The 24,584-nt window shown below is 47.6% G+C and overlaps 1 protein-coding gene across 4 annotated transcripts in view; it reads right to left on the reverse strand.

Annotated features, from left to right (window-relative positions):
• Positions 1-24,584, reverse strand: part of rsh (Rap GTPase activating protein radish) — a 473,381-nt gene that overhangs the window by 117,400 nt on the left and 331,397 nt on the right. For all 4 annotated transcript variants that reach the window (XM_089549687.1, XM_089549688.1, XM_089549686.1 and 1 more), the window contains exon 4: positions 21,021-21,331. In XM_089549687.1, coding sequence (XP_089405813.1) covers positions 21,021-21,331 — 311 coding nt within the window. The remainder of the gene's footprint in view (positions 1-21,020; positions 21,332-24,584) is intronic.

The following is a 24,584-nucleotide window of genomic DNA, read 5'->3' on the forward strand; positions in this document are numbered from 1 at the left end:
CCTCGCTTGGTCAGCTACGCACAATGTAGTTGCTCAGAAGAACAGTGGCAGTCGGGAAGTTGATGTGATGATCTGCGGCACAGAGCGTCGTTGTCTGTCACCTGACAGCGACTGTGGCGCTCCAAGCCAGAGCGCGGCGTTAGCTGAAAAGCGCGATGCCGCGCAGATTTTCCTTGCAACCCAGAAAGGCGTAGGCGCAGAGCAAAAATGTAGTCCTTCAGAAAGCAGTCGCGCGCTGAAAGCGGCAACTGCAAGTTCTATTGTAAGCGAGGAATGCGTCTCAGCGCTGCCTCGAAACCATGATCAGTTCAACGATGAGGGAACGACAGCCGCTCGCGACCGAACACCAGAAATTGAGTTATGCTCTACTGAAACCAGCGTGTCTTTGCCCATTGCCCGCGTCGCGATCGAGAGCCCGCTCGGGGTGCGTCTGACCGAGGCAGCCGTCTCCCAAAACCTGCCTAAGCAGCATCCCTCGATTTTATCAAATCGCTTGGATATGCTGCCCAAAGAAAAAGGCCTTTGTTTTGGAGATAACGCTGCGCGGGTCCTCACCATTTCGAAGGCTCGTGAGGTCGCGGCGCCAGCAGAGCACGTGGTTGAAGAGGGCAAACCTCAACCTGTAAGCCCGAAGCCTGTAAATTCTCACGGTGATGAGCTAGAGCAGGCTTTATTGCAAACTGTGGATGAGACGAACGCCGGAGACTTAAGCCGTGACGGCTCCGCGTTACCAAATGACGAGCCAGCCCAGGACTTACTCACTGGTAGCACAGGGGTAAAGAGTACCGACAGTAGTGCAGGCTATAGTGAGTCTTCCGAAGCAGGCGCGAGTGATGAGCTGGAGCTAGGTGAGGAACTGAAAACAAATCTAGTGTTGCCCCACTCAGATGGCTTTTTCGAACTCCTTCGTGTGGACAGAGAAACGTTCACCGCTGAGCAAGAGAAAGACCAGACTCTACGAAACTTGAGTCACCAAAGTGACATAGGTGTGTCACGGAAGAACATACCTTTCCAGCTCAGTTCTGGCCTGCTGTACCGCCAGTATAAGGATAGGAAAGGTATCCAACACGACCAACTTACTGCCCGCGTCGCGATCGAGAGCCCGCTCGAGCTGCGTCTGACCGAGGCAGCCGTCTCTCAAGACCTGCCTATGCAGCATCCCTCGATTTTCCCAAATCGCTTGGATAGGCTGCCCAAAGAAAAGGGCCTTAGTCTTGGAGATAACGCTGCGCAGGTCCTCACCAGTTCGAAGGCTCCAGAATTCGCAGCGCCAGCAGAGCACGCGGGTGAAGAGGGCGAACGTGACCCTGTAACCCTTATAAACTCTCACGGTAGTGAGCCAGAGCAGGCTGGATCACAAACTGACAATGAGGCGAACGCCGACGACTTAACCTGTGACGGTTCCGCGATGGCTAGTGACGCGCCCCGCAAACCAACAGCGAGGGTTTCCACGGAGCGGCAGCGTATAGAGGTGGCCAAACGGGAAGAGTTAGTTAAGGGGAAAGTGCGGCTCTTGTTGACTGCTCGACTGAAATCCGAACCGCGTAGCCGCCCCAATTTGGCACCTCGGTGCACCCGCCCCGTGGGAACACAAGCCAAGACAACGCAACGCGCGAACCAAATCCGAGAGAGACGGATACGCTGGCACGGCATTCGCACTCGTCCGTTCCCTTCTCGCGTTCTGCTTTCTGAGCGTCAGCCAAACTTCAGAACCGTGAGACTTGGACGAAGAACAGTTAAGGGTCCCAAGCTGAAATTCCTAGCCTTGTGTCCTGTTGCACCTGCTAGAGCAGCTATCGGACCGCGGCCGCGAAGGGGGCGGCTGAAAAATAGGAACCAGTAAATTCCTTGAGTCGCAACGCTGTTTGTAGACGGATTCGAGGAATAATCCTGTCTTGAGTTGAATGCTTGTTTCTTTTGTTCATTTAACTCTCCTGTACAGAAATGCAAGCTCAAAATTCCTAGCATTATGTAATGTCTCATCTGCTAAAGCAGCTGTCGGACCACGGCCGCGCAAGGGGCGGATATGACGCATAATCTCATATTGAGTTTAATGCTTGTTTTTTGTCTTTTGTTCATACACTCTCCTGTACAAAGATGAGAGCGAAATTTTGGAGCTTGGCATTGCGGGACTCAGTTCACATGCGTTGCAGAAACGTAAGAGATAACGGCAACGCTGATGGCCTCAGCCGAAGCTTTCCCGTGTAATGCCCTTTCCTGACTCCCCGGACGTTAATCCGCTATGCAAATTTGTATTTTGTTTTTTTGCTTTAGCGGGAATCATTTTTGTCTGTTTTGTATGTGTGTTCAGCAGCTCCACCTTCCCTTTGTGCTCTCACGGGCGGTGGCTTTCTGTGACATACACCGTGCTACGGCACCCCCCCAAAATTTTAGAAAAACTTCCCTCCTTTTGGCTAAACAAGCTCTGTGTATTCTGGTTTGGTCAAACATGTCAACTTTCGGAGGAGGACGTAAATTTCACGCTACAGCTCATTTTCTCTAAAGAGGTTTTGTTGACCGAAAACAGCTTGGCAGTTCTTGAAGTCGGTTTGGCGCTTTCTGCTTGTTGGGCTTTGGACTTTGCTGGTTGAGCTCGTTACAGCTGTCAACGAAGCAAGAAGAACCTTTGGGCCCAGCTGTGACCAAAGGCCGAACGGACACAACTCCAGGTCTCTGCGCGCAGCAGCGTTGGCTGCAACCACTACGAGACCTCTTCGGGCGGCGGACGTGCTGTTGTGACTGTACTTCGGACCACGTGGGCCCGAGCAAGCAGCTACCGTGAACAATCACCAAGGTCGACAACCTCGCGACGACCATGGGAAGTGGGATGCTTGGAATGCCCTTTGCGAGCCTCAGCGGATTAGTGTAGCAGGAATTTCAAGGGCCATTGTCAGCCGTAACCCCAGCGAAATTCCTTGAGGGGAGGTGACCACTATAGAGGCGAAGGCCGGGGACGCGCCGGAGTTATTGTCCGAGCGACCACACCAAGGCGACGAGCCGGCGCCGGTCACGCTGGCGGATAATTGAAGAATTCCGTGGCCCCGACTCGCGTTCTGGGCAATCGGCGGGGAAGCAAGCTTATTCACCTGCTGGAGGACTTCGGGAGATTCCTATCCCGCAGCGCTGGATGAGTCAGCATCTCCTCCTCTCATCAACCAGCTGCGAGAGAGTGGAAAAACCCGCACCTGCCCAGCCGTGGGCGGTAACAAGAACGTCCCCTTCGGTCCATCCGATTGTACAGTGTTCGTCGACCATTATTCCCCAGCTAGGGATCTGGGGAAACCGAACGATATTTAACTCGGCCGTGAGTGTGGCCGAGAGGAGCCTGCTAGCTCCAGTCGACTACGGTTGACGAAGACGTTGCCCTTCCACTGAGAGCCATTCTCAGTCCCGCTCTATGTAAATAATGTAAATATGTGAATACAGTTTTTCCTTCACTTCCCCTACTCCCCGTCTCCGGCCCACGTTTCCTTCCTCCTTCGGCAATGCGACGGTGATCCTGGACCCGATGCCTGGTGGGACACGCTTCGAGCATCGACAAATATATCAGAAGCCAACAGCCACAGAAACCAAGGGGCACAGGGGGTTTTTAATTTATTTATTTATTTTGTAGAGTTGATCAATTTATATTACTGAATATGTTATCGCTTAAAGCTAATTGATTAGAAAAGCAGAAGAAAAAACAACCACATGCCGCCGATGGGATCCGAACCCACGACCTCCGAATTACGCGTCCGGTGCTCTACCGCTGAGCTACGGCGACGGCTTTCAAACCTTCTGCTTTCGGGGGTATTAATTTTTCCAAATAACCTAACCTTGGGAGTGTTCACCAGCGCCACCCACGTTCTTAAGCGGCGGACGTAGAACGTCCTGAGTTACCGCAGGTGTGACGTAGAACGTCATCGAACGGCGAGGGTGGAAGCTGTGTGAGAACCCTCTTATGCTTCCTAAGGCATCAAGGCTGCCAGAACCGAGGCCCTCGTTAAGCAATTAAGCAGACGAGGAAAGGGGAATGAGGGGCTCGTTATAAATATATCAGAAGCCAACAGCCACAGAAACCAAGGGGCACAGGGGGTTTTTAATTTATTTATTTATTTTGTAGAGTTGATCAATTTATATTACTGAATATGTTATCGCTTAAAGCTAATTGATTAGAAAAGCAGAAGAAAAAACAACCACATGCCGCCGATGGGATCCGAACCCACGACCTCCGAATTACGCGTCCGGTGCTCTACCGCTGAGCTACGGCGACGGCTTTCAAACCTTCTGCTTTCGGGGGTATTAATTTTTCCAAATAACCTAACCTTGGGAGTGTTCACCAGCGCCACCCACGTTCTTAAGCGGCGGACGTAGAACGTCCTGAGTTACCGCAGGTGTGACGTAGAACGTCATCGAACGGCGAGGGTGGAAGCTGTGTGAGAACCCTCTTATGCTTCCTAAGGCATCAAGGCTGCCAGAACCGAGGCCCTCGTTAAGCAATTAAGCAGACGAGGAAAGGGGAATGAGGGGCTCGTTATAAATATGAGAGAAGCCAACAGCCACAGAAACCAAGGGGCACAGGGGATTTTTAATTAATTTATTTATTTTGTGGAGTTGATCAACGTCTCTTGTAGTAGCAAGGGCGTAATATCACAGGCGTTTAAGGATCATTTCCCAGCTTGCGACCCAGGGGACAAAATCTGATCATAGAGAAGAACTTCCGCATGGCCGGCGCTGAGTATGCAGTGTAGATGATACACAGTTAAATAATAGCCGCATATTATTACAAGCAATGCGAGATAGATAAACCACGACCTCTACTTTTGCCTGCCAGTTTTGGTTGTTACACTGGTCCAGCACTTCAAAATTTGCAATTAAGAGCAGTGGCTATCAAATATCGGCTAAAATCGCAAAATCAACTTATAACCCTGCAAAGTGTGCAGCCCAGTGACTCTGTATATCCTGCATGCGTGCTCAGAAATTTATTCACTAATGGCCACTAATAGTCTGATGCTGGTCATCCTCCCAGTGTAACAACTAAAGTTCTCTTTTCTTTATGGTACACTATGCACAGGCAAAACTTATGTGGAAAACAACAGCTTTCAAGCCTTATGCTTTCACACTCATCCCGGCTCTGAGTAAAGTAAAGAACAGGAAAGAAAATAAACAACGCGAGACAGCGAAGGAAAACAATGCTTGTCCGCGGCAATGATATCCTGCAGAGCCCAGACGCCAACGCCAGGCACATGATGACGTCGCCATCAGCGCTCAAAGCTTGCTTTCCTGCCAAAACCCGCAGCTACTTTACCGCGCGTCCAAAGCCGCACTCTATCGGTTCTCCCTCCCCGCCAAAAGCGAACTAGGCACGTTCTACAGCACCACAGTCTCGCACATCCGTGGAAGTGCTGACTCGGAATCACGGTGAACCACGCGCTCTAAGCTCCCCTTGAGAGCCCGGGGGAGAAAGGCGGACATGAGCTCCGCGAAAAGGATACCAGGGATGAGAAAACACAGAGAAGAGAAAACAACAAAGCAGGAAAAGCGAAAAAATTCGGGGGGGGGGGGGAGGGGGGGGGGAGGAGAAAGAGGAAGTAACGGAGCCCGCAGAAGCACAACGGAAGGAGAAGGGACGGAAAGGAAGCTGCGACACGACAGAGGGCAAATTCCCCGGTACTTTCGCCTTCCGATTATAGCTGTCCACTGTATTGGCTCCGTGTTATCTTCGCCGCCGCCGCCTTTTAATGGGCTGCAAGGACGTGCTGGGACAACGCGAAAACAACTCCAGGCGAGGCGGAAGAGGAGTAAAAAAAGCCGTAAGGAGAAGCGAGAAGTGGATAAGCAATACGAACATCTGTGTCAAGGCAAATAACACTGCAAGAGAGCGAAGAGGTTGAGGAAAAAGAGAAAAAGCTGAGTGGGGCTGGACCGGCGGGCCTTTATTGCTGTGCGGTGGTTTTATTGCACCGGCGCTAGCACCCTCAACCCCAATTCTGCGGCCAGCTGTGATGGCATGCCGTCAAGCTCGGCCTAACCAACACTACCGTGAGCCTGGCGTTGTTGCGGGGTTTCAGTGCAAGAAGGGAGAGTGGGCCGAAGGGAAGGAGGCGCCGGAAATGAAGGGACATATTAGCGTTCCATGCTGTAGGGATGATGACTACTCCCCTTTGTATTACCTAAACGTATGCACAGAGGTATGCTTGTAATTTTCCACAGCGCCGGCAGTGCGTTTCTCGGTGTTTGTTTTTATTATCATTGAAAAGGATAATAACCAAAGAGAAAAACTCTATAGACCCTTTACAGCGGCGTATCATGGGGGCTGCCATCTTTGATCACGTGATCACGCCGCCATTACTCGCCTCCTGACCGCTCGGCGCGCGCCTCGTCGCGACGGCTGCTGCGTCTGATGATTCAGTTCCGACAGGCAGTGTTTCGGCTGAAACAGTTTGGAAAGGAGTGAAAAGACGACACTGTGTTTGGTCCGAAGCTTCGAAGGACATGTGAAAGCCCTAATTTGATGACTTTAGGCGTGAAAACGTGATCGGGCTTCATGTCGCGAAGAGCCGCTGAGCTCTCCGTCTGTTCGAGGCAACGGGTGGATCGCCTGAATGCCGCGCAAGGCTTTGCTTAATATTTTTTTAGTGTTATTATCTAAAACAGCAAGGTTTAACGACCCTGCGGCTGCGCAGGTCGTTGTCGTATTGTGTACATGCATTCGGAGACTGCTCTAAAACGCTCACATGCACATCGTACTCATTTGTTTACAACCTGTTAAAGGTGCTTAGGAAGCCTAAAAATATTTTCTGTTGGTTTGCTAAACAAAGGAAGGCGACAAAAATAAATGAACAAACAAATGTTACCCAATCATGTAAGCAGTACCATGCATCAAAAAACCTTCACAAGCCTGCATGCAATCGTTTACAAGGATTCCGCGATATATTTGTGATAACGCGCTCATGGCAGAGCGTTCACTACAAGAAGTTCACAATTATGTCAGCCTCACATAGTATAAAATTGTGGTATGCTCCATGCTCGATATGCGGACATGAAAATGCTCGAGGTCTCGTTGGTTGTAAGCAATCAGCCGTAGTCACTTCTAGTGACTGTCTCGCATGGATCGCGAGGAAGTGAAAACCGCTGAGCACAACAGCCGTAACACAAATGCTTTATTCCGATTGTGGTCCACGAAAACCACGCTATTTGGAGCGAAGTTCAACAGTAGCACCAAGGCGGTGTGTAATACACGAACTGACGGTAAGCGTTGTCCGCTCGCACGGCTATGCACTGCACAATATGCAGCAGCGTTAGCCGTCTTTTTTTTTTTTTGTGACGTTTCGGTGGCGGGACAGCTTGTTCATGCGGCTATGTTGCGCACTTACCCTCGCAGATTTTCCAAGATCGAGACCTTTCTTTCTATATTTGCTGTCTAGCGCTGGCGAACATGTGTGCTGCCTTCGCCCGTTCGGAAAGGGTGGATGTCCAACGGGCGCGAACAGGGGCAGTACGTCCTAGTGCAGTTCGGTTCCGTAAAGCTCGCAAACGATCGCATCCCGCCCCTTTAACTGTTTGTCGCAATTCTCGCAATCCACAACAGAGCCCGTATTTTCTCTTTCCACATTTCCACTGCTGCGTCGAGGCATACACGCCGGCGACTTACGAGGAAAGTAATGGCGCCGTGTTCTGAGCGCACCTGTGGCGCCATCTGGTCTCAAACAGAAGAACTGCGCGCTGTAAACGGTCTATACACCTAAGTATCGTTGAGCAACAGAGAAGTTGGGAAAGTATATACATGAACTGAAACACTCAAGAGAATATATTTAGTAAACGCAAGAACATCGTGTTCAAAAATTACTGATGCTAATATATCTTATTCTTATTGTTCAAAAATTTGAGGCTGTGATTTTGTTATTATTCATGGAAACGCTGCTACCTTTTTCTTAGACATGAATCTTTTGTAGAACACTGTGTGGAGAGTATACTTGCAACCAGCTTAATTACCGCCCCATTCACATTATATGGATTTCTACTCTTCATAGTGAAAAGTTAACAAAAGTTTGTTTTAACGAACAAGAAAAGAACTAATATTCTTAGGGGTATATAAATTCACTTGCATCTCTTCTAGACCTTACAGGGCCCGCGTTGGCGCTCTCCAAAAGTCATCCACCACCTTGATTTCATTTTTGAAGGTTACATCCACTGACTTACAGTATTTAGCTACAACGCCCGAAACGACGAGAGTAGGGCGACCTTGCCCGAACCATCATAGCAGACCACCGGGCTCAGATTCGGGCATTTTTTTTTAACGTATTTCTGGCTCACATGCTCATTTACCTTGTTTGCTGCATGTGTATGAAACAGAAAAAAATGAATCTCGCTGAAAAAACTCTGCGGCAATGGCCCGGATCAGGTATTTTTATGCTGCAAAAGATTAAGCTCTTCAAAAGATATACTGTGACACAATTCAATGGTGTTCCTTTTAATTTTTTTTTCTTGTTTTAAACCTCATGCAGCTGCGTTCGAATTGTTCTCTCATTGTTTCCAACGAGCGCTGGTGGTTTACCGCTAGACTGGGCGTCGACAGCGCAGCTTCGGATTGGGTAGCCTGCGCAAAACTTTTTCCCTTATTTTCTAAAAAAGCAGCTTCCAGTCCGCTGCGGCTGCTGCTAGTGACACAGACTAATCGATGTCACGAGATATCAGAAATCAACCCGGAACCTATTATTTTCAAATCGATGAACGTGCTTCGTAAAAAACGAACGTCTTCTAAAAAAAAAAAAAGTTGCGATGTATGAACAGACGCATCCAGCTTTTGTTTTTAGCTCGGCCCTTTAAGATTTTATTTATTTATTCTTTCGATCCATTCAGCGATGGCCAACACTCGATGTTTTCGCTGGTGTCCATGCCTATCTTTTCAAACGGGACCATCTCAGATGGCATCGCGAAAAGCGGGCCCAGAAGTCTGCCTCCTTCTCCACCTCAGTGCAGCCAATGTTTCTGGCGAACAGAGAAGACAGTATGTCGATAAGTCGAAAACAAGACTCTTATGTCCGCTCTTACATCCTTTCTAGCCTGCCGCTGTTATTGGAAAAGGTGGATACTTACCGAAACTGGAGCTATTTTTAATCCCTGTTACTGCGGGTGCTATCGACATTTAGCGTACTGCTCTAAAGTCGGCAGCTGCACGGGATGTCTTCGCAGACCTGCCTACACTCTAGACAGAAAGGAGTAAAAAGGAAGTGCGCTGTACTCCAGCACACACCTTTTATGCGAAGCATATTACTAGAGGTACACTACAGCCCTTCGCCGTGGTTACAGGCCGTGCACACCACGTGGTACAGTGACGTCACACCACGTGACATACCACGTGACACATGACGTCACGACAGATCGCCGTCACGCGCTGGGAGAGGGAGAACGATGCCATCGCCCAGACACCGGAATGTCCTCGAGCGGCATTCCCGCGCATTTCGAACGCGCGTTCACACTCGGTGTAGGTGAAACGCTCGCTCCACCGGGCAGGCAGACGCGGCTTCCGTGGCAATCCAGGCGCTCACCCAACGCGCGTCTCGGGGTTAGTCGGCGTTCCGCTGTAGCCATGCCGTTGTCTTCCCCCACGACTAAGGCTTCTAGTGGTTGTATTAAAATGACCAAGTATTCAACCAAGGAAAGCCATGTATTACCAAGCCTAGCCAACAATATGCTTCGCATCTGACTAGGCTTAACCTTAGCTAAGCCTCAGCCATTTTTTATAAAAGGGGGAGCGCTATAGGACAGATTACTCATTTTTAACTCCCCGCATAGGCGTACTCGTGCTTAGTGTGTACAGCCGATTGCGTGCGGCGGAATTGAGAGTACCTAACAAGCCTCCGCCTTTGTTAAGCGTAGATATCTAAACCAGACTCGCTACAAGCGCTGTAGCGAAACTCGTAATACGAGTTCGAAATAAGCAGTAAACATTGTCTGAAAAGACGAATCGGTAACATTCATGTGGCACTTGGTGTCGTTAAACCTTCATGTTTGCAACAGGACACATAGCAGTAGGAGATAGTCTGCGCAAGAAGCAGTTTTCTACTGAATGCGCTCTCTCCGGGTTGCGCCTTTTATGTCTCGTTTGAAAAAGCTGACAGTTTGTTTACAGCTACCAACCGTGAGGTAAGTAAAGTCTAAATGAGTTTGTAATGAGCGTTAGTACTCAACTGAATGCGTCCTCTAGATTAGCAGTGGGTTTTGAAAGTTTGCATGGACGACACCTAACTTTGTCTAAAAAAAGAGATGTAAATAGTGGTGTTTAACGCTCCGTAACGACACATGGGCGATAAGGGACGCCTTAGTGAAAGGCTCAAGATTGTTTTGAACCACCTAAGGTTCTGTAACATGCGCTGACATCGCGCAGCGCGCGGGTGGGTTTTTGTATTTCGCCTCCATCGAAATGCAGCTGCCGTGGCCGGGATCGAACCCACGACATTGAGATCAGCAGTCGACTGCCGCAGCGAGTCCTTTTGAGTATAGGCAGCGTAACTGATCAGTGGGCGTAGTCAGACTACTACTAATAATAATAATAATAACAATAATAATAATAATAATAATAATAATGTTTATTGCCACTTAGTAGATGATACAATATGGTTCAGGCCCGTCAAAGCCAACAAGAGGCTTGAGTGACTGGGCCCGGCAGTTACGGCCAGGAGTACAATAAAGGCAATAAATATAGCAACGCTTCTCGTTACACCCAAGCGAGAGCAAAAAAAAAATATTGAAAAACACAGGTTAACAGCATAAGTATTCAGAAATTCATCTCTAAACCCAGAGTATACTTCAAAATAAAAATAAAAAAATGAATAAATTAAATGAAATAACGAATATTTTAAGCATAACTTCACTATAACAGAAGAATACAAAGATCAACACAGGGCTTTCAGATGCATCTCTAGGTCACGCATAGAAGTTACAGCAAAAATTTCATCCGGTAATTCATTAAAGATTTCAGGTACATAAGCACAGCGCCTTGCTTTCCCGTATCTAGTTACACTCCGTGGTAGATAATAACGGTACATAATAATAATAATAATAATAATAATAATAATAATAATAATAATAATAATAATAATAATAATAATAATAATAATAATAATAATAAATGCGACACATATGTGGTATCATGACTCCTCAAAAATTTAGCAATAAAATTGATTAACAACTAACAGATGCAGTGCATTGTCCGTATAAATCTCCTGTGCATTTTTCGTATAAATTTGATATTTTTGGTTTTGTATCTTTCACCATTGCAGAGACGAAAAGTGAGACATAAGGAGGCTAAGAGCAACACGAAGCATTAATTCTTTTCAGAATCAACGGAAGACAAAATAAGGATGAACTCGTTCGAGAACCTGTTGCTGTGGAACTCTCTAATACCCGTGCCTATTTTTGCTTTCCCTCGTTCCCAACCTTGGTTTTGCAAGGTACCGACAGCCTAGACTAAAATCTACGAACAAATAAATGTTAAGAAAGCCTGGAAGCTATAACGAAAAACTGCCCCACTAACCCAGCAAGGACAAACCAAATGACAATCGAGGCTCATAAGAAAGAAGGTAGCCTGTTTCCGCGCTCTTACTGCGTCGCAGAAACACGCGCGTACACAGAGATGGCATCGCGGATCACCGGCACATGTCAGGAAGCTGGCTTTCCGGGAAGGTGGACAGGCCTCTACCTCCGACCACGTCGCCACACAACGCCGGCGAGAGTGTAATTGATTTCCGTTAGCCGGCCACGCGCCACTAACGAAGGACTCAGCTGTGGACGCCGCGGCTGGACGGCTGAGCACGCACACGCGTCGCAGTAAGCGCCCCACGAGCGAACGTGACTTACCGCTAACGCAGGGTGCACCGTCAGTTGCCGCTTCGATCTGAACGGAGACAGTTCTCGAGGGGATGAACGCCAGGCAGACATCCGCGACTGAGTTAAACTAAACAGAGAGCCGTCGCACGGGATAAGGCAAATGGCGTGCGCGTGCGCGCACGTGTTACTGGAGACCGAAACGCAACCCACAGTGCACTGCTAAAAATGGGCGCTTGTTTACAAGTTTCTTTTTTACAAACAAAAAGAAAACCTTCGAGATCACTGCGGCGATCCGCATTGGAGCAATGCGAAAGCAAAACGTCCACGTACCATATCGACGTCCGTGGCTGTTGTGACGTCCGTGTACTATATCGATGGCCATGACTATTTTCACATCTAAGTGTATTTTCTCGCGTTCTTCCTGGTCTACTTAATTCGCTGATTGCGTCTCGTCAAAAAACTTTTCGCAACACTTTAACACATAGTATATCTCTCACAATCCCACTTTCCCACATTTATTTTTAGAGAACGACGTAATCGTGCGGAAAAATTGCCGACACTGTTTGCTGACGCGACAGAGCCATATAATGCCCTCGCATTAAAAAAGAAATATAGAGGGTACCGCGCACAGTACCAGTAATGAACCATTGATCGCCGTAGAGTAGAGGCGACAACAGCGGTACAATTACAAAAAAATTACAGCACTCTTAAGATCACGACGTTCTGCAGACACAAATTCTATTAAAATTCAAACAGAAATGCCATTAAATTTTCGCGCACGAAGTATTGTAGATGCAAATTGTATTCTAATTCAAACAGAAATGCCACAACCTTTTGTCGCTTGTTCGGAAAAACTTTTCAACTGGAAATTTACGCGTTATACGTAGCGCACAAAAATGTTACGCGTCGCTTGTGCGCTCCAACACACGTTTGTTGTGCATCCGCAGTGAGCTCACCCTGTCGGTTGTGTTGTGAGTTAAGTAAGGGGCGTTAATCAGAAAGGGTTACAACCGTATACTAGCCAAGAGAGGTGCGTTCAGCGCATTCGTTAAGAAGTAAATGCAGCATCTGGACAGCAAAGATTTGTGGTATTCCCTATGAAAACGTGTATGGAACGGTACATAGGGTTAAGCATAAAAAGAAAAAAAGAAAAGTGCTAAGTAGTAAAACTAAACGCATAGATTAGCTCTAGAATCTTTGCGCGCTTCTCCAGTAGGTCACTGCAGTTTGAATTTGCACGAAACTCTCCCAGCACCCCTTGAGAAACGCAAATGTAAGCATGAAATCAAGCATTCAAATAATTAGAGACAGTGATCTCTGCCTCATACCCGTGGGATGAAAACCAACAATGCTATAAAAAGAGCGGGAGTTTTCTTAAATGGGCAAAGCAGATGTATTATACATTGTCTATATAACTCCCCATACCATTAAACACCGAGATGGCAGTCTTCTTGCAAAACATGCATTTAAGAAGATTGTAAGGCTTAGTCCAGCCTACTTCTGTAGGCATGTTCCCTGCATTAAAAAGCTCAGCACTTTTAGGCTGCTCGAGTCTGAGCATCCAAAATAAGAAACAAGCAAGAGGATGGATGTTTAAAAAAATCGCCAAAACAGTCATGTTTCAGGAATCAAGCTCTGTCTCGACATCAGTCGACTTGTGCCAATTTAAATCTGCTCCAATTAGGCCGGATTGATGCCGTTCGTGAAGGTAGCACTGCTCAGTGGGATGTCACGTTAGTCGGTGCATTCCAGTCTTGATTAACGTTCTGAATCGGTTTGGACTCCGCACACACGTGTTAAAGTACTCCTTTCTAAAAAAAAAAAAAAACAGGCGCAAATGTAGGGATAACCGCTTGTGCTTTGCACCGTACCCTTGGAGCGCTGCCGGACGGGTGCCCGTGGGCGAGTGTTTTCAGAGCGCCAGCTCTGTGGTCTGCGTGAAGCGCCTTCGGTTAGGCCGAACCTAATGAGCGTAGAACAGCGTCGCTAATGGGGCCGATGGGTTGTCAGTTTGACCGGCAGTGGATTCGCCAGAGCTCCCAAGCAACGGTTCGGCCTGTGGCGTGCGGAGCGCCCGTAAATACTGTATGGTAAATCTCAGATGCGATGCCCATTAGCCGTCTCTTGTTCTTGCATACATTGAAATCTATGTTGTGGAACTTGTACATGCGCAGTGGGTGAGGGAACAAGCGAAGGTTAATGGCATCCTAGTCGAAATCAAGAGGAAGAAATGGGCTTGGGCAGGGCAGGGCATGTAATGCTAAAGCAAGATAAACGAAAGTCGTTAAATGTAACGGAGTTGACTCCAAGAGAAGACAAGCATAGCAGGGGATGGTATATAGTTTGATGGGCGGATGAGATTAAGAAGATTGCGGGGATACGGTGGCTGCAGCTGGCAAAGGACAGGGTTAATTAGAGAGACATAGGAGAGGCATTTGCCTCTCAGCGGACGTAGTCAAGCTGGTGATGATGATGATAATGATGATGATGATGTCTGCAAATGTGACTTGAAGAGCTAAGGTAGCGCCTTCGGTCCCATGTGGTGTACCACGGGCTCGCGTGTTTATGCAAGTTTAAACTTCTTATTTCCTTTTGCTCATTCTGAGAGAAAGAAAAGGCTTTATATACAATTTATTTTAGGCTCACTGGAGGCAGCACAGTTCGCAACAATAGAAACCAAGAAATCAGAAAAAAAAATCCGTTTTTCTGCGCTTTCGATGTTCCTTGCACTAAGCTTTCTTTGCACCAGCATCAAAGTAAAAAAAAAAAATCTTAACAGGCCCTAACAGAAGCTTGCTAACGCATCCCACACAAGTTCTGTTTGTTTCAGGTGTTTTATTCTGTAGGTTAATTTACAACTTCTTTGCCACTCCGCCTCTTCTGTAGCTTGCGGAGGCGAACAATTTCCTTCGTCGAGCAAGCACCCAACGCGGCGCCACATCCCTCTTTGTTTCAAAGCATCCAACGACCAGTTTTCCTTATTACTTTCGCTTGGATTCCTTGTTCTAAAAAGCCCAACACGGCTCAAGTAAGCTCATCACAACATATTATGCTGCCTTAAGCAAAGCATCGATCCGTGCCGTGGCATTCCTGTTTCGTATTTTTATTTTCTGTTCATCTGCAGCTACAGGGCGAAAAGAGACTAGAAAAAGAAATTACTACGACGAAGCTCATTAATCACGGCTTCCTGTCACCGTATCAGCCGAAGGTACACGCCGTGACCCGTGTAATAGAAGGCGGTAGGGAGAAGGGGGAGAGAGAAAATCTCAAGGAGATACTGTCAGACGTTACCGCGCATCGAAGACCCGTGTCTATGCAGGTCGCACCCAGTGGACTGAGCTCTTATACGGGCGCGGAAACAGGCGACCTTGCTGATAACAACAAGGGCAGTTTTTCGTGCCAAACGTACCACTTGCGCGTGCCCGTACAAATACTTGTAAATGTCTGTATTTATATAAAAATTTGTGCGTCGGAACCCCGGCGTGCGTTCGAGCGAGGTGTATGCGTAAAACGCGGCCGCAGCTGAGAACAGACAAGAGGAGTGGTGAGCCGATGACGCCCGCGGCAGCGGTGACACCGAAACTCGATTTCAGCGGCTGCTGCGGCCGGAATTAGACTCGCTCCTCTGCAATCGCCTCGGGAACTGAAGGGGTTTCGCGAAACCGAGAGCACGCTGACAAGAAAGAGAGCGTGGCCCTAAACGAATCGATTGGGAGCTGTTCTGGGGCGCTCCTGGCACGAGAAGCGCTTTAATTAGCGCGCCCCACTCGCTCCGAGGCAGCGGGCCCCACATCGTAAGCGCCTATAGCTGCTGATGCTGATGCTGCTGCAACCACAGCCGCTATAGCTCGCAAAGCCCACACAATATAGCACGAGGAGACGCCGATCTCAATCATTCTTTTCCCTAGAACACATACACGCCGTCTCGCGCGAACGCACATACATACAAATGAAGAAGACTTGTTCGCACGCACTCGAGCAACGGGGGGCGAGTATGCTACTACTCAGGGGGGATGCACTTATGTGGACAAGGGGAGAGGGGAAAGTGGAGGGTAGGAGAAAAGCGGCAGCGCGAAGCGACGCCTCCTGCATCTGACAGCGGCCTTGGGAGGAGATGCACTCTTCCCGAGCCTGTCGGCGGGCCCCTCTTGCAAGCGCCGATGCTGATGGATGATGAGGAGCGGAGAAGAAAACGACCGTCGGAGGCGGAACAGCTGCGGCTGACCTTCTCCGCCCCACTTTTTCTCTGTCGTCCCCGAGCAATGGCAACCGAGTCCTTCCCCCTTTCTTCTTCCGCTTTTTGTTCTCCTCTGAAGCAGCTGCTGCCGTATGTATTTTTATTTTCGGTTGCGACCACAGCAGGTCCTTTGCTTTCATTATAGGCGAGCTCCTTGTCGCGGCCTGAGCACAAAGCGCGAGACAACGAGGCGGGTACAGTGCGGTGCGACGACTTAAGGCAGCCGGACGTAATCCGGGCTCACGTTTCTTTTTCTTTTCACAGAACCGCTGAGAGCGGCACCTTAAAGAAATGCATGAAGACAAATCCATTGCATCGTTCATAAGGACGGCTTACTACGTTCAGATGACGTCTCCGACACGTCTTTTGTGGCTTTCGCTTTCGTCATATCTGAAAGCACGTGCTGCCTCTCAAGCCGTACCCTGTTCTGTTTCCTCTGTCTACTGCTGTTGCGTATCACCAGTCAATCAACCATATGTTCTGAACCACATCCCTCCCCTATTTAAAAATTGAAAGGAACACGTAATTACCCATTTCATGGTAATGCGATAGCGTCACTTCCTCTCACGTCACTTCCTCTAGCTAATGAGAATTATCTTCTGCGCTGACGTCACTTCTCTCCAGCCAGTAAGAACTGCCCGATCTGGTGACGTCACTTCCTTCTAGCCAATGGAAATTTTCCGCTCTGCTGATGTCACTTCCCTCCAGCCAATGGGCAAACCTTATGACCGAAATATTTTTTTTTTCTAGATAGGGCTTTTGTTGCTAATGCATTAATACCGTTCCCCTTTTCGACAGCTCTAACAAAAATCACTAGCGCATTGCATTATTCTTTTCGCAGGTATCTGTCAATAAGCGTTCGTCACTTTCCGTATGCGTCTGTTCACGGCGCATGAGATAACAGCAACGTTAAACAATTCCCCGCCCTCGCACCTTCCTGGCGCAAGCTGATCGATGCATCCTCGAAGCCGCTGTGGATGATGCGATGGGCGGAGCGCGTTTACCTTTCCGAGGCGGCCACCAAGTAGGTCGGTTAATCAATGTCGCTCCGCACCACGCTTGCGGGTGTTCCTCTTTTCCCTGGAGCCGGCTCATTACCATTCCAGCTCGATCTCTTTCTCGCTTCCTCGACCTCCTGCTGTGCCCCCTCCCCTCGCCCCCCCCCCCCCCCCCCCCCTCGGCATGGCTTCTCTTCTCAACCATTATACATGTCGCCACCGCCGTCACGCGAGCGGAGAGGAAAGTGAAAACAAACAAACAAAAAAGAAAGCAAAGTAAGCGAGCACTTCGTCACCGTACAGGAGGGAATCGAGGTCGATCAATAAACCGTTTACGGCGAGAGTCTAAAATACGTGCCTTCGGGGTCTGCTCGCGGCGGAGACGTTCGAGATAGGGGCGCATGGAAACAGAAGCACCACCGCGGCCCCCACAGCACAGAGCTTTCGCAGGGCGCGCATTGTGAGGGCGCTGCGGGCTCTCTCTCTCTCTGAATGGGGTCCGTCATTTGCGGGATTGCTACAAATGGGAGGTTAAAGAGCGGCGCACCCAATCTCCTAATGGCCAAAAACACCATCATGTTTATTTTCCCGTCGCTTCGAGTCTCCTTATCTTGCCCCTGCCTCTTTTCCGTCCACCTAAATCGACACGGAGCTGTCCCGTCTCGAAGGATATTTGCTCTAGTCTTATCGACTGCCACACCTTGAATGTGGAGAAAATAATACCGCATGGCCGTTTCTCTGCGACAATTCCAGTCGCTAAGTGCCTCATACATTCTGTCTTTAACAAGAGGTAGCGGGTAAGCCCGTTGGCACTTTGTTGCCCTCAAACCCTCATCTTATACTGGCTTCGTTAAGATTCAAACTTTCGTCTGATCGAAACAGCAAAAAGCAACAGCCTAGAACCTCATATCGATGTACTTTGTAAGATTGTTTGTAGCCAGAGTACAAAAATGAAGAACCATTGCGCTCGCTTTTTTTTTTTCTGATATTTCATGAACACCTCTTTTTGGGCTAGTTGGTGCATACTTCAATTAGAGGAAAAAATAGCGCCAAACCATGCACACCCCGAGAAAGGAACGAGGACGAGACACAAGCGCTTGTGTCTAGCGCTTGTGTCTCGTCCTCATTCCTTTCTCGTGGTGTGCATGGTTTGGCGCTATTTTTTATCTAATTTTTTCTGATAGTCAAGCTTGTACCAGATATATCGATGCACCGATTCCGATTCTAGAAGGTGACACTGCTTTCCAAGTGCACTTTCTAGACGGTTAAATGCAGCACGTAGCATTGGCTGCCATAAGCGTCGGAAGTGGAGTGACTACTGGAATCAGTGGCAGATTATTTAGAGAACAACAGTAAGTAACTCTGCTAGCAGTCGTATGTCGCTCAACCTTATCCCTACTCAAATGTCTAACCTTGAACTAAACGTTTAAAGTTGAAATTTACTGCGATTGAACTAGAAATGCCTTCTCCAAAGCTTTCGTACTTTCATCATCATCAGCCTGACTACGCCCCCTGCAAGACAAAGGCCTCTACAATGTCTCTCCAATTAACCCTGTCCTTTGCCAGTTGCGGCCACCGCATCCCCGCAAACGTCCTAATCTCATCCGCCACCTAATATTTCTGCCGCCCCTGGTACTCTTCCCTTCCCTTGGAGTCCGGTCTGTGACCGTTAAGGACCACCGATCATCTTTCTTTCACATTACATGCCCTGCCCAAGCACATTTCTTCCTCTTGAGCATGTCATTAACCCGCGTTTGTTCCCTCACCCACTCTGCCCTCTTCCGGTCTCTTAAGTTACACTTATTTTCTTCCCATAGCTCTCTGCGCTGTCCTTAAGTTGAACCCTTTTTGTATCTGCCTCATTGATGAGCACCGGTAAGACACTCAACCATACTTACCGTACTTTAATATTTATCTAATACAATGACATTCGCAACAGCAGTTCGCAAAAAAAAAATATTGGTATTTCTTCCATATACCCCTTGTAGAATACACGGCTGAGAATAATAAAGCAAAACACTGAAGACGTGGTTACGGCAATGTAACGCGGAATTCGGCCACCGCTACGGCATAATGCAGTGAGGCGGGCTTTCGGAAAAGCACGTTGCACCCTGGAGGGGCTAGTCTATGTTAATGTCCTGAGGTCCTTGCAGAACCACAAAGAGTACAGCACATAGAAACTACAATTAAAAAGAAATTCTCCGGGAAATGCTTGTGAAACGCCTTTGAGCATATTTCGGCTTCTGCTGGCCTTCGACGCCTCCTCGCTTTGGCCTGTGCAGGACAGTTTGCAAGATACTGATTCTGTCATTATAAATTTTTTTAGACAGTCTGTAGACTTTTTATAAGCTGTTGGCAACAGAAGCCATCACAATCTTAATATTCAACTATTTTTTGCACCTACCAACGCTTTTAAATACAGCTTTCCGCATACTGTGGGGAGTTGGAACTCTTTACTGGGCAAAATACGTTCATTATTGCTTTCTGATTTCGTGTCAGCAACTAAGTCGTTGTGACATGCAGAGGTACTGTGTTGATATTTTATCGTTGTCATGTGCTCTTGGTCCGACAAATTGTATATTGTAATATATTTGCGTTAGCCCCCTCCGGCTATAGCCCTTGCATGGGGCTGCCATATTTTCAAATTAGTAAATAAAAAATCTAAATAATGTCGACAGACTTTCTATTGACGAATCCTTTAGTCTAGTCTATAGACAATACAAATCCTATAGACAGTCTAGATAATCTACAGGTTTATGCCCAGAAATTTTTGGTAGAGTCTTTTTTTCTATAGAAAGTCTATAGACTATAAACAGACGAAAATAAAGATCTATAGGAAGGCAATAGGATCTATAAGAAGTCTATAGAAAGTCTGTAAGCCATTTTTATAAGGATAATGTCACCATCCGTCGGTCCGGTAGGGCGCACTCATTTCCAGGAATTCGGGACAGGCGCGTACAGTTCCCGTGGCTGCCACAATGTGGTGCACGGCATTGAATGGGAAGCAATGCGCGCTGACATCGTCCGTGACGACATAATGACAGAATTGGTGCAAGCAGAACGTGATTGGCCGCTAGGCTTAGCGGCACTGGCTGCAAACTATCCCGAATTCTTGTTAATGGCGGGATCTTCACGCCGACGCCTATTCGACTCACGGCACGAAGTGGGGTCTTTGACGGGCTCGCCACTTTATGCTTCCCCACTTTCTTTCCCCTGCTGTAATGCCGTAAGGCGATGCAGGTATCCAATAAATAAAATTTAATAAATAAATTATCGAGCTCGTCGTAGCACTTTTCGAGCCGCAAGGTCTGTAATCGACGATTTTCCCATCACATTTGAGAGACGGAACGATAAACAGCCGGCCTGTCGCCAGCCAACCTGTCAGCAAATGCTGGCGCAGGCCTACAGCTACCTCGCCGTGAAAGGCGGCCACGCGCGGGTCATATTATGTGCTCGCCTCCAATCGCAACTTTGCATGATACGGACATCACCGACGAAGCGGACTCGGTTTGGAAGGTATACCAACAGCTCTTACCGCAGATATAAACAGTCGAATGCGGTCTCATCCAGATATTAACTTTGAAAAGAATTATGCCAGATCGTTTTTGTTACGGGCTTCAAACAACCGTGAAATGTCCACAGAACGGCCTAGAAATTTATACAGCTCATATAGTAGCTTCATGTGTGACACATGTAGTCTTCTCGGGAAGGCCTCCTGGCCGTCGTGTCGGAACATGCTTTGAACCTGTTGTTGTCTGTAATGTTATGCGTGACAGTCGAAGCACATTTATTTTCAACACCATGTTCACTACTTTTAATGGTTACGGCTGAAAAGCCCCTAGGAAGTTAGCTCCAGCCTTCTCAAGAAGCGATTGATGATAGCTGCCGACAGTACCACGACGTACAGACACGAAAACTAAGAAGGTTAAGGACGCGCGCAGACCATTCGCGCGTGACGTGGGCTTACTACACACCTGAACTGGTCCCTGTTGTTGATGTTCTCCTGCCTGAGGCTCATGATAACGGGCCCCAGAGCCTCGTCGTTGGTGAAGTAGTTCCAGTGCTCCTTGCCGTAGAAGTGCCTCTCGTAGGTGTCCTCGTCGCGGGAGACCAGCTCTAGGCCGCCGGACACGTTGGGCGGCAGACCGCAGTCCGCGGTCCCGTTGCCGTCCGGGGGATCCGGCAGGGCATCGGCTTCCTTCCGGGGACCCGCGCACTCGATCCAATATCCCGGTGCCGCCTTTATGCAGTGCGGGTACTGCTCGCAAGGGGTGCCAGGGCACGCCTGCAAGCGGCAGAGACCGAAGACTCTATGGCCGCTGTTCCGCTTAGTTCATCGACAACCCTTCTTGCGACACCGTCTTTTGCACTAACATGTTTTTTTTTTTTTTTACCTTTAGCACACTAATCAGGCCTTAAGAAAGTCTATTAGTTACATTTGCAATTTTAAAGACCAACAGCTTATTTTCTGCTGGCGGGTAAAAAAATGTTCTACAGTTAATCACAAATAAAGTAGGAAATACTGATTATCGTTTCTGAAAGTAGTGTACAGTTATTTTGTAGCCGTATGAGTGTGCTTCGGTGCATGCTAATAATTAATTATTTCCTTATTTCAAATCTACTTTGCCTCGGTACATTTTCTGTCGAAATCTAATTAAGCTGAGGGGTTTAACCTCCCGAAGTGTCACATTAGGCTCTGAGGGACGCCGTAGCGTAGTGTGCCGGATGAATTGGAACACCTGGTATACTTTAACGTGCGCTGACATCGCACAGCACAAGGGAGTTCTTGTATTTCACTTCGAAATAAGGTCGCCGTGGCCGGGATCGACGTAGCGACTTTGGGATCAGCACATGAAAGCATGAGCAACCGCGGTGGGTACATTAAACCAATGATTTATTTTGTGATAAACATACCGGAATCATTTTAAATTCAAGAGCACTGACCTTTGGGCTAGTTGGTGCATAGCAGGCACGTACAAGCGCAAAGAACACAGACAGAGAAAGACATGGACAACACGAGCGCTTCGCGTTGTCCAAGTCTTTCTCTGTCCTTGTTTTCTGCGCTTGTACGTGTCTGATATTTGAAATGCCTGTTACGCACAGCTTGCGAATAGCAACATAGCACAACCTTCTTTTCTCAAATAAGCGATTGAGAGACAATGGGATCGTATTTTGTGTCTTGCTGTTGAAAAATTCACATGACAATAAATGCATCGAAAAAAAAGATCATATAAATACTGATGACAAAACCTGCGCACATGACTTTGCAGAAGGGTGCAGAGGCCGCGAACATGGCATAAGAGCAGCTGTAAGCGCGAGTGTTTTCATTACGCCCGCTCCTCATACGAACAACTATTCACCGCCTCCTTGAACCTCATACCTTCCTTTTGTTTTTTTTTTTTCTTTTTGGCATACAAGCCTGTCATGTGGAAACGACTGAAAAGGCGAAAACTCGCTTCCCCGGGTCTTTCACGCGCTTTCTGAGTTATCAAGAAAAGAAATATTAAATTAAATGAGAATTTTTGAAAACCAACTGCTATAATTGACCTTTCCAGTGAGAAGATGTGCGTCTTGGTCTAGCTGCAAATATTTAACGAAAACGGCTTCTCTAAAAATGCCACAAAATGCAGTACACGATGGACAGTCACTTCGAAGAAATATTTTGCGTCTTTCTCAGCTAAAGTAGCCAGCATTCATTCTTATAGCTTTCTCCCACTTCATGAACCTGTGCTTTGTAGCACACTTTTCGAATAAATAATAAAAAAAAGAACGCACAAATCATATATAGTCCGTTAATGTAACATTTACCCTGTCTGCATTTCCAAAAACTAACTGTAAGCGTTTAGTTTAGGCGTAATTTAGCCCTTATTACTTGTGCAACAAGACAGACTTTTTCTGTTGCTCTTTGAAAAAGCTTTTCATGCTTTGTCGCAGAAAACAAAACCGCATTTCAGTTGAAACCTAATATGACATACATGACAACTAGGACGCAACCCACGTTTTCGGACGCCGAGTTAGACGCGGCGCAGATTTAGGCCCTTCAGAGTTTCAAAATACTACAATTCTGAAAAACTATGCAGGCCAAATGATTACTTACGCGTAAATAGCTTTCCCGCAAAAATGTGACTTCGCATCTACCTACTTCCGAGGATCACCCCGTTAAGTTTCACGCGCTGTAAACGGTGCCACCTAGCTTCTTTTTACGCCTTTTTCCTTCGCATACGATAGTGTATGCATTACTGATTTACCGAGAATAATTCGCCAGCTCATTTACCAACGGGTTGCTCCTTGGGTTCCATAACGTCAGGCCGAAGTCAAGTCGTTATTATGCGAGCGTTATGCCGCGCAAGATGCTCAGTGACAAATAAGTCAAACTGCTGCATATAAGCGGCGATGTACTCTCGATGATCGATTATGTGTACATGCCTAAATAGAAAGCACCGCTCGTTCCCAGCTTACGCGAAAAGAGAGAGAGGGTTGGAAGGGAAGCATTCAGGCGCTTTGCAAGCACATCCGGGCGGAAGAAAAATTAGGCACTCCATCATTTGGTCCAGGCGCATGCAAGCCGTTACTGCTGGACACGGGCGGAGGTCCGCTGGAGGCAGCCGTGAGGTATGCGCTACCGGACTCGGAATTATGAATGCGCTCATTTACCGGCGGACGGCTGTGCGACCCGGTTCCTGTCGCCAGGCACCCGGTCATGCAGGCTGCGCGGACGGCCGGAATATACATCGCACGCAGAGCTTGGGTTCGTTTATTAATGAACCAATCCCAATGAGCGAGCGGAGCGGCCGGTCGGGCTTGCGCAGAAATGAAGCACGCTTCGAGGCCGGACATGTCACCACGTGCGCGATACGGCGCCAGGACCGAAGCCAGGCGTCATTTCTGGGCCATTTGAGCGCACGAGCTCTTATTAGAGGAAGAACAAAAGCAAAAATAATTTTGTAGGCTTCGCCATCCCATAAGTTGTAAAGGCAATACGGTCCACAAGAGTGTTAGAAGGCTCTGAGTTCGGTCATTTCTAATATTTCCGGGCTGAGAATCATAGTAATCTGAGGTTTTACGGGCTGATTCAATGCAACTCCTGTGTGGTTAATTTATTAAACATTCAAGTTCACTTTTGCTCTTCGAGAGTTAAGAACTTAAACTAGCATTGATCACGGGTAAAAAACGCTTAATAGACGAAGCGTGACAATAAATTTGATTTAAACATAGATATTGTTTAAAGTACCACTCGCTAAAGCATCGTTATCTTCGGGATCAGGACTTGGTAAAATCTTAATTCCTGCGTGATAAACTTCAGAATGGTGTACAAAAAATTTACTACAGTATTAACTAACCTAATTAATTAATATATACCATGCGTTCAGGCCAAACAATAGAGGCGGATGACTTAAACGTCCATTTGACCAAATATATAACCGCCACAGCTCTGCCATCTTCTAAGCTCTTGCTTTGATATCTAAATGCATGTTGTTCATCCCACCTTACAGCACAACGTTTTTGAAACGAAAAAAATCTCAGGGACGTAAGGGTGA

The sequence above is a fragment of the Amblyomma mixtum genome, chromosome 6, assembly GCF_055824585.1.
Source record: "Amblyomma mixtum isolate Tamu chromosome 6, ASM5582458v1, whole genome shotgun sequence".
Lineage (NCBI taxonomy): Eukaryota > Metazoa > Arthropoda > Arachnida > Ixodida > Ixodidae > Amblyomma > Amblyomma mixtum.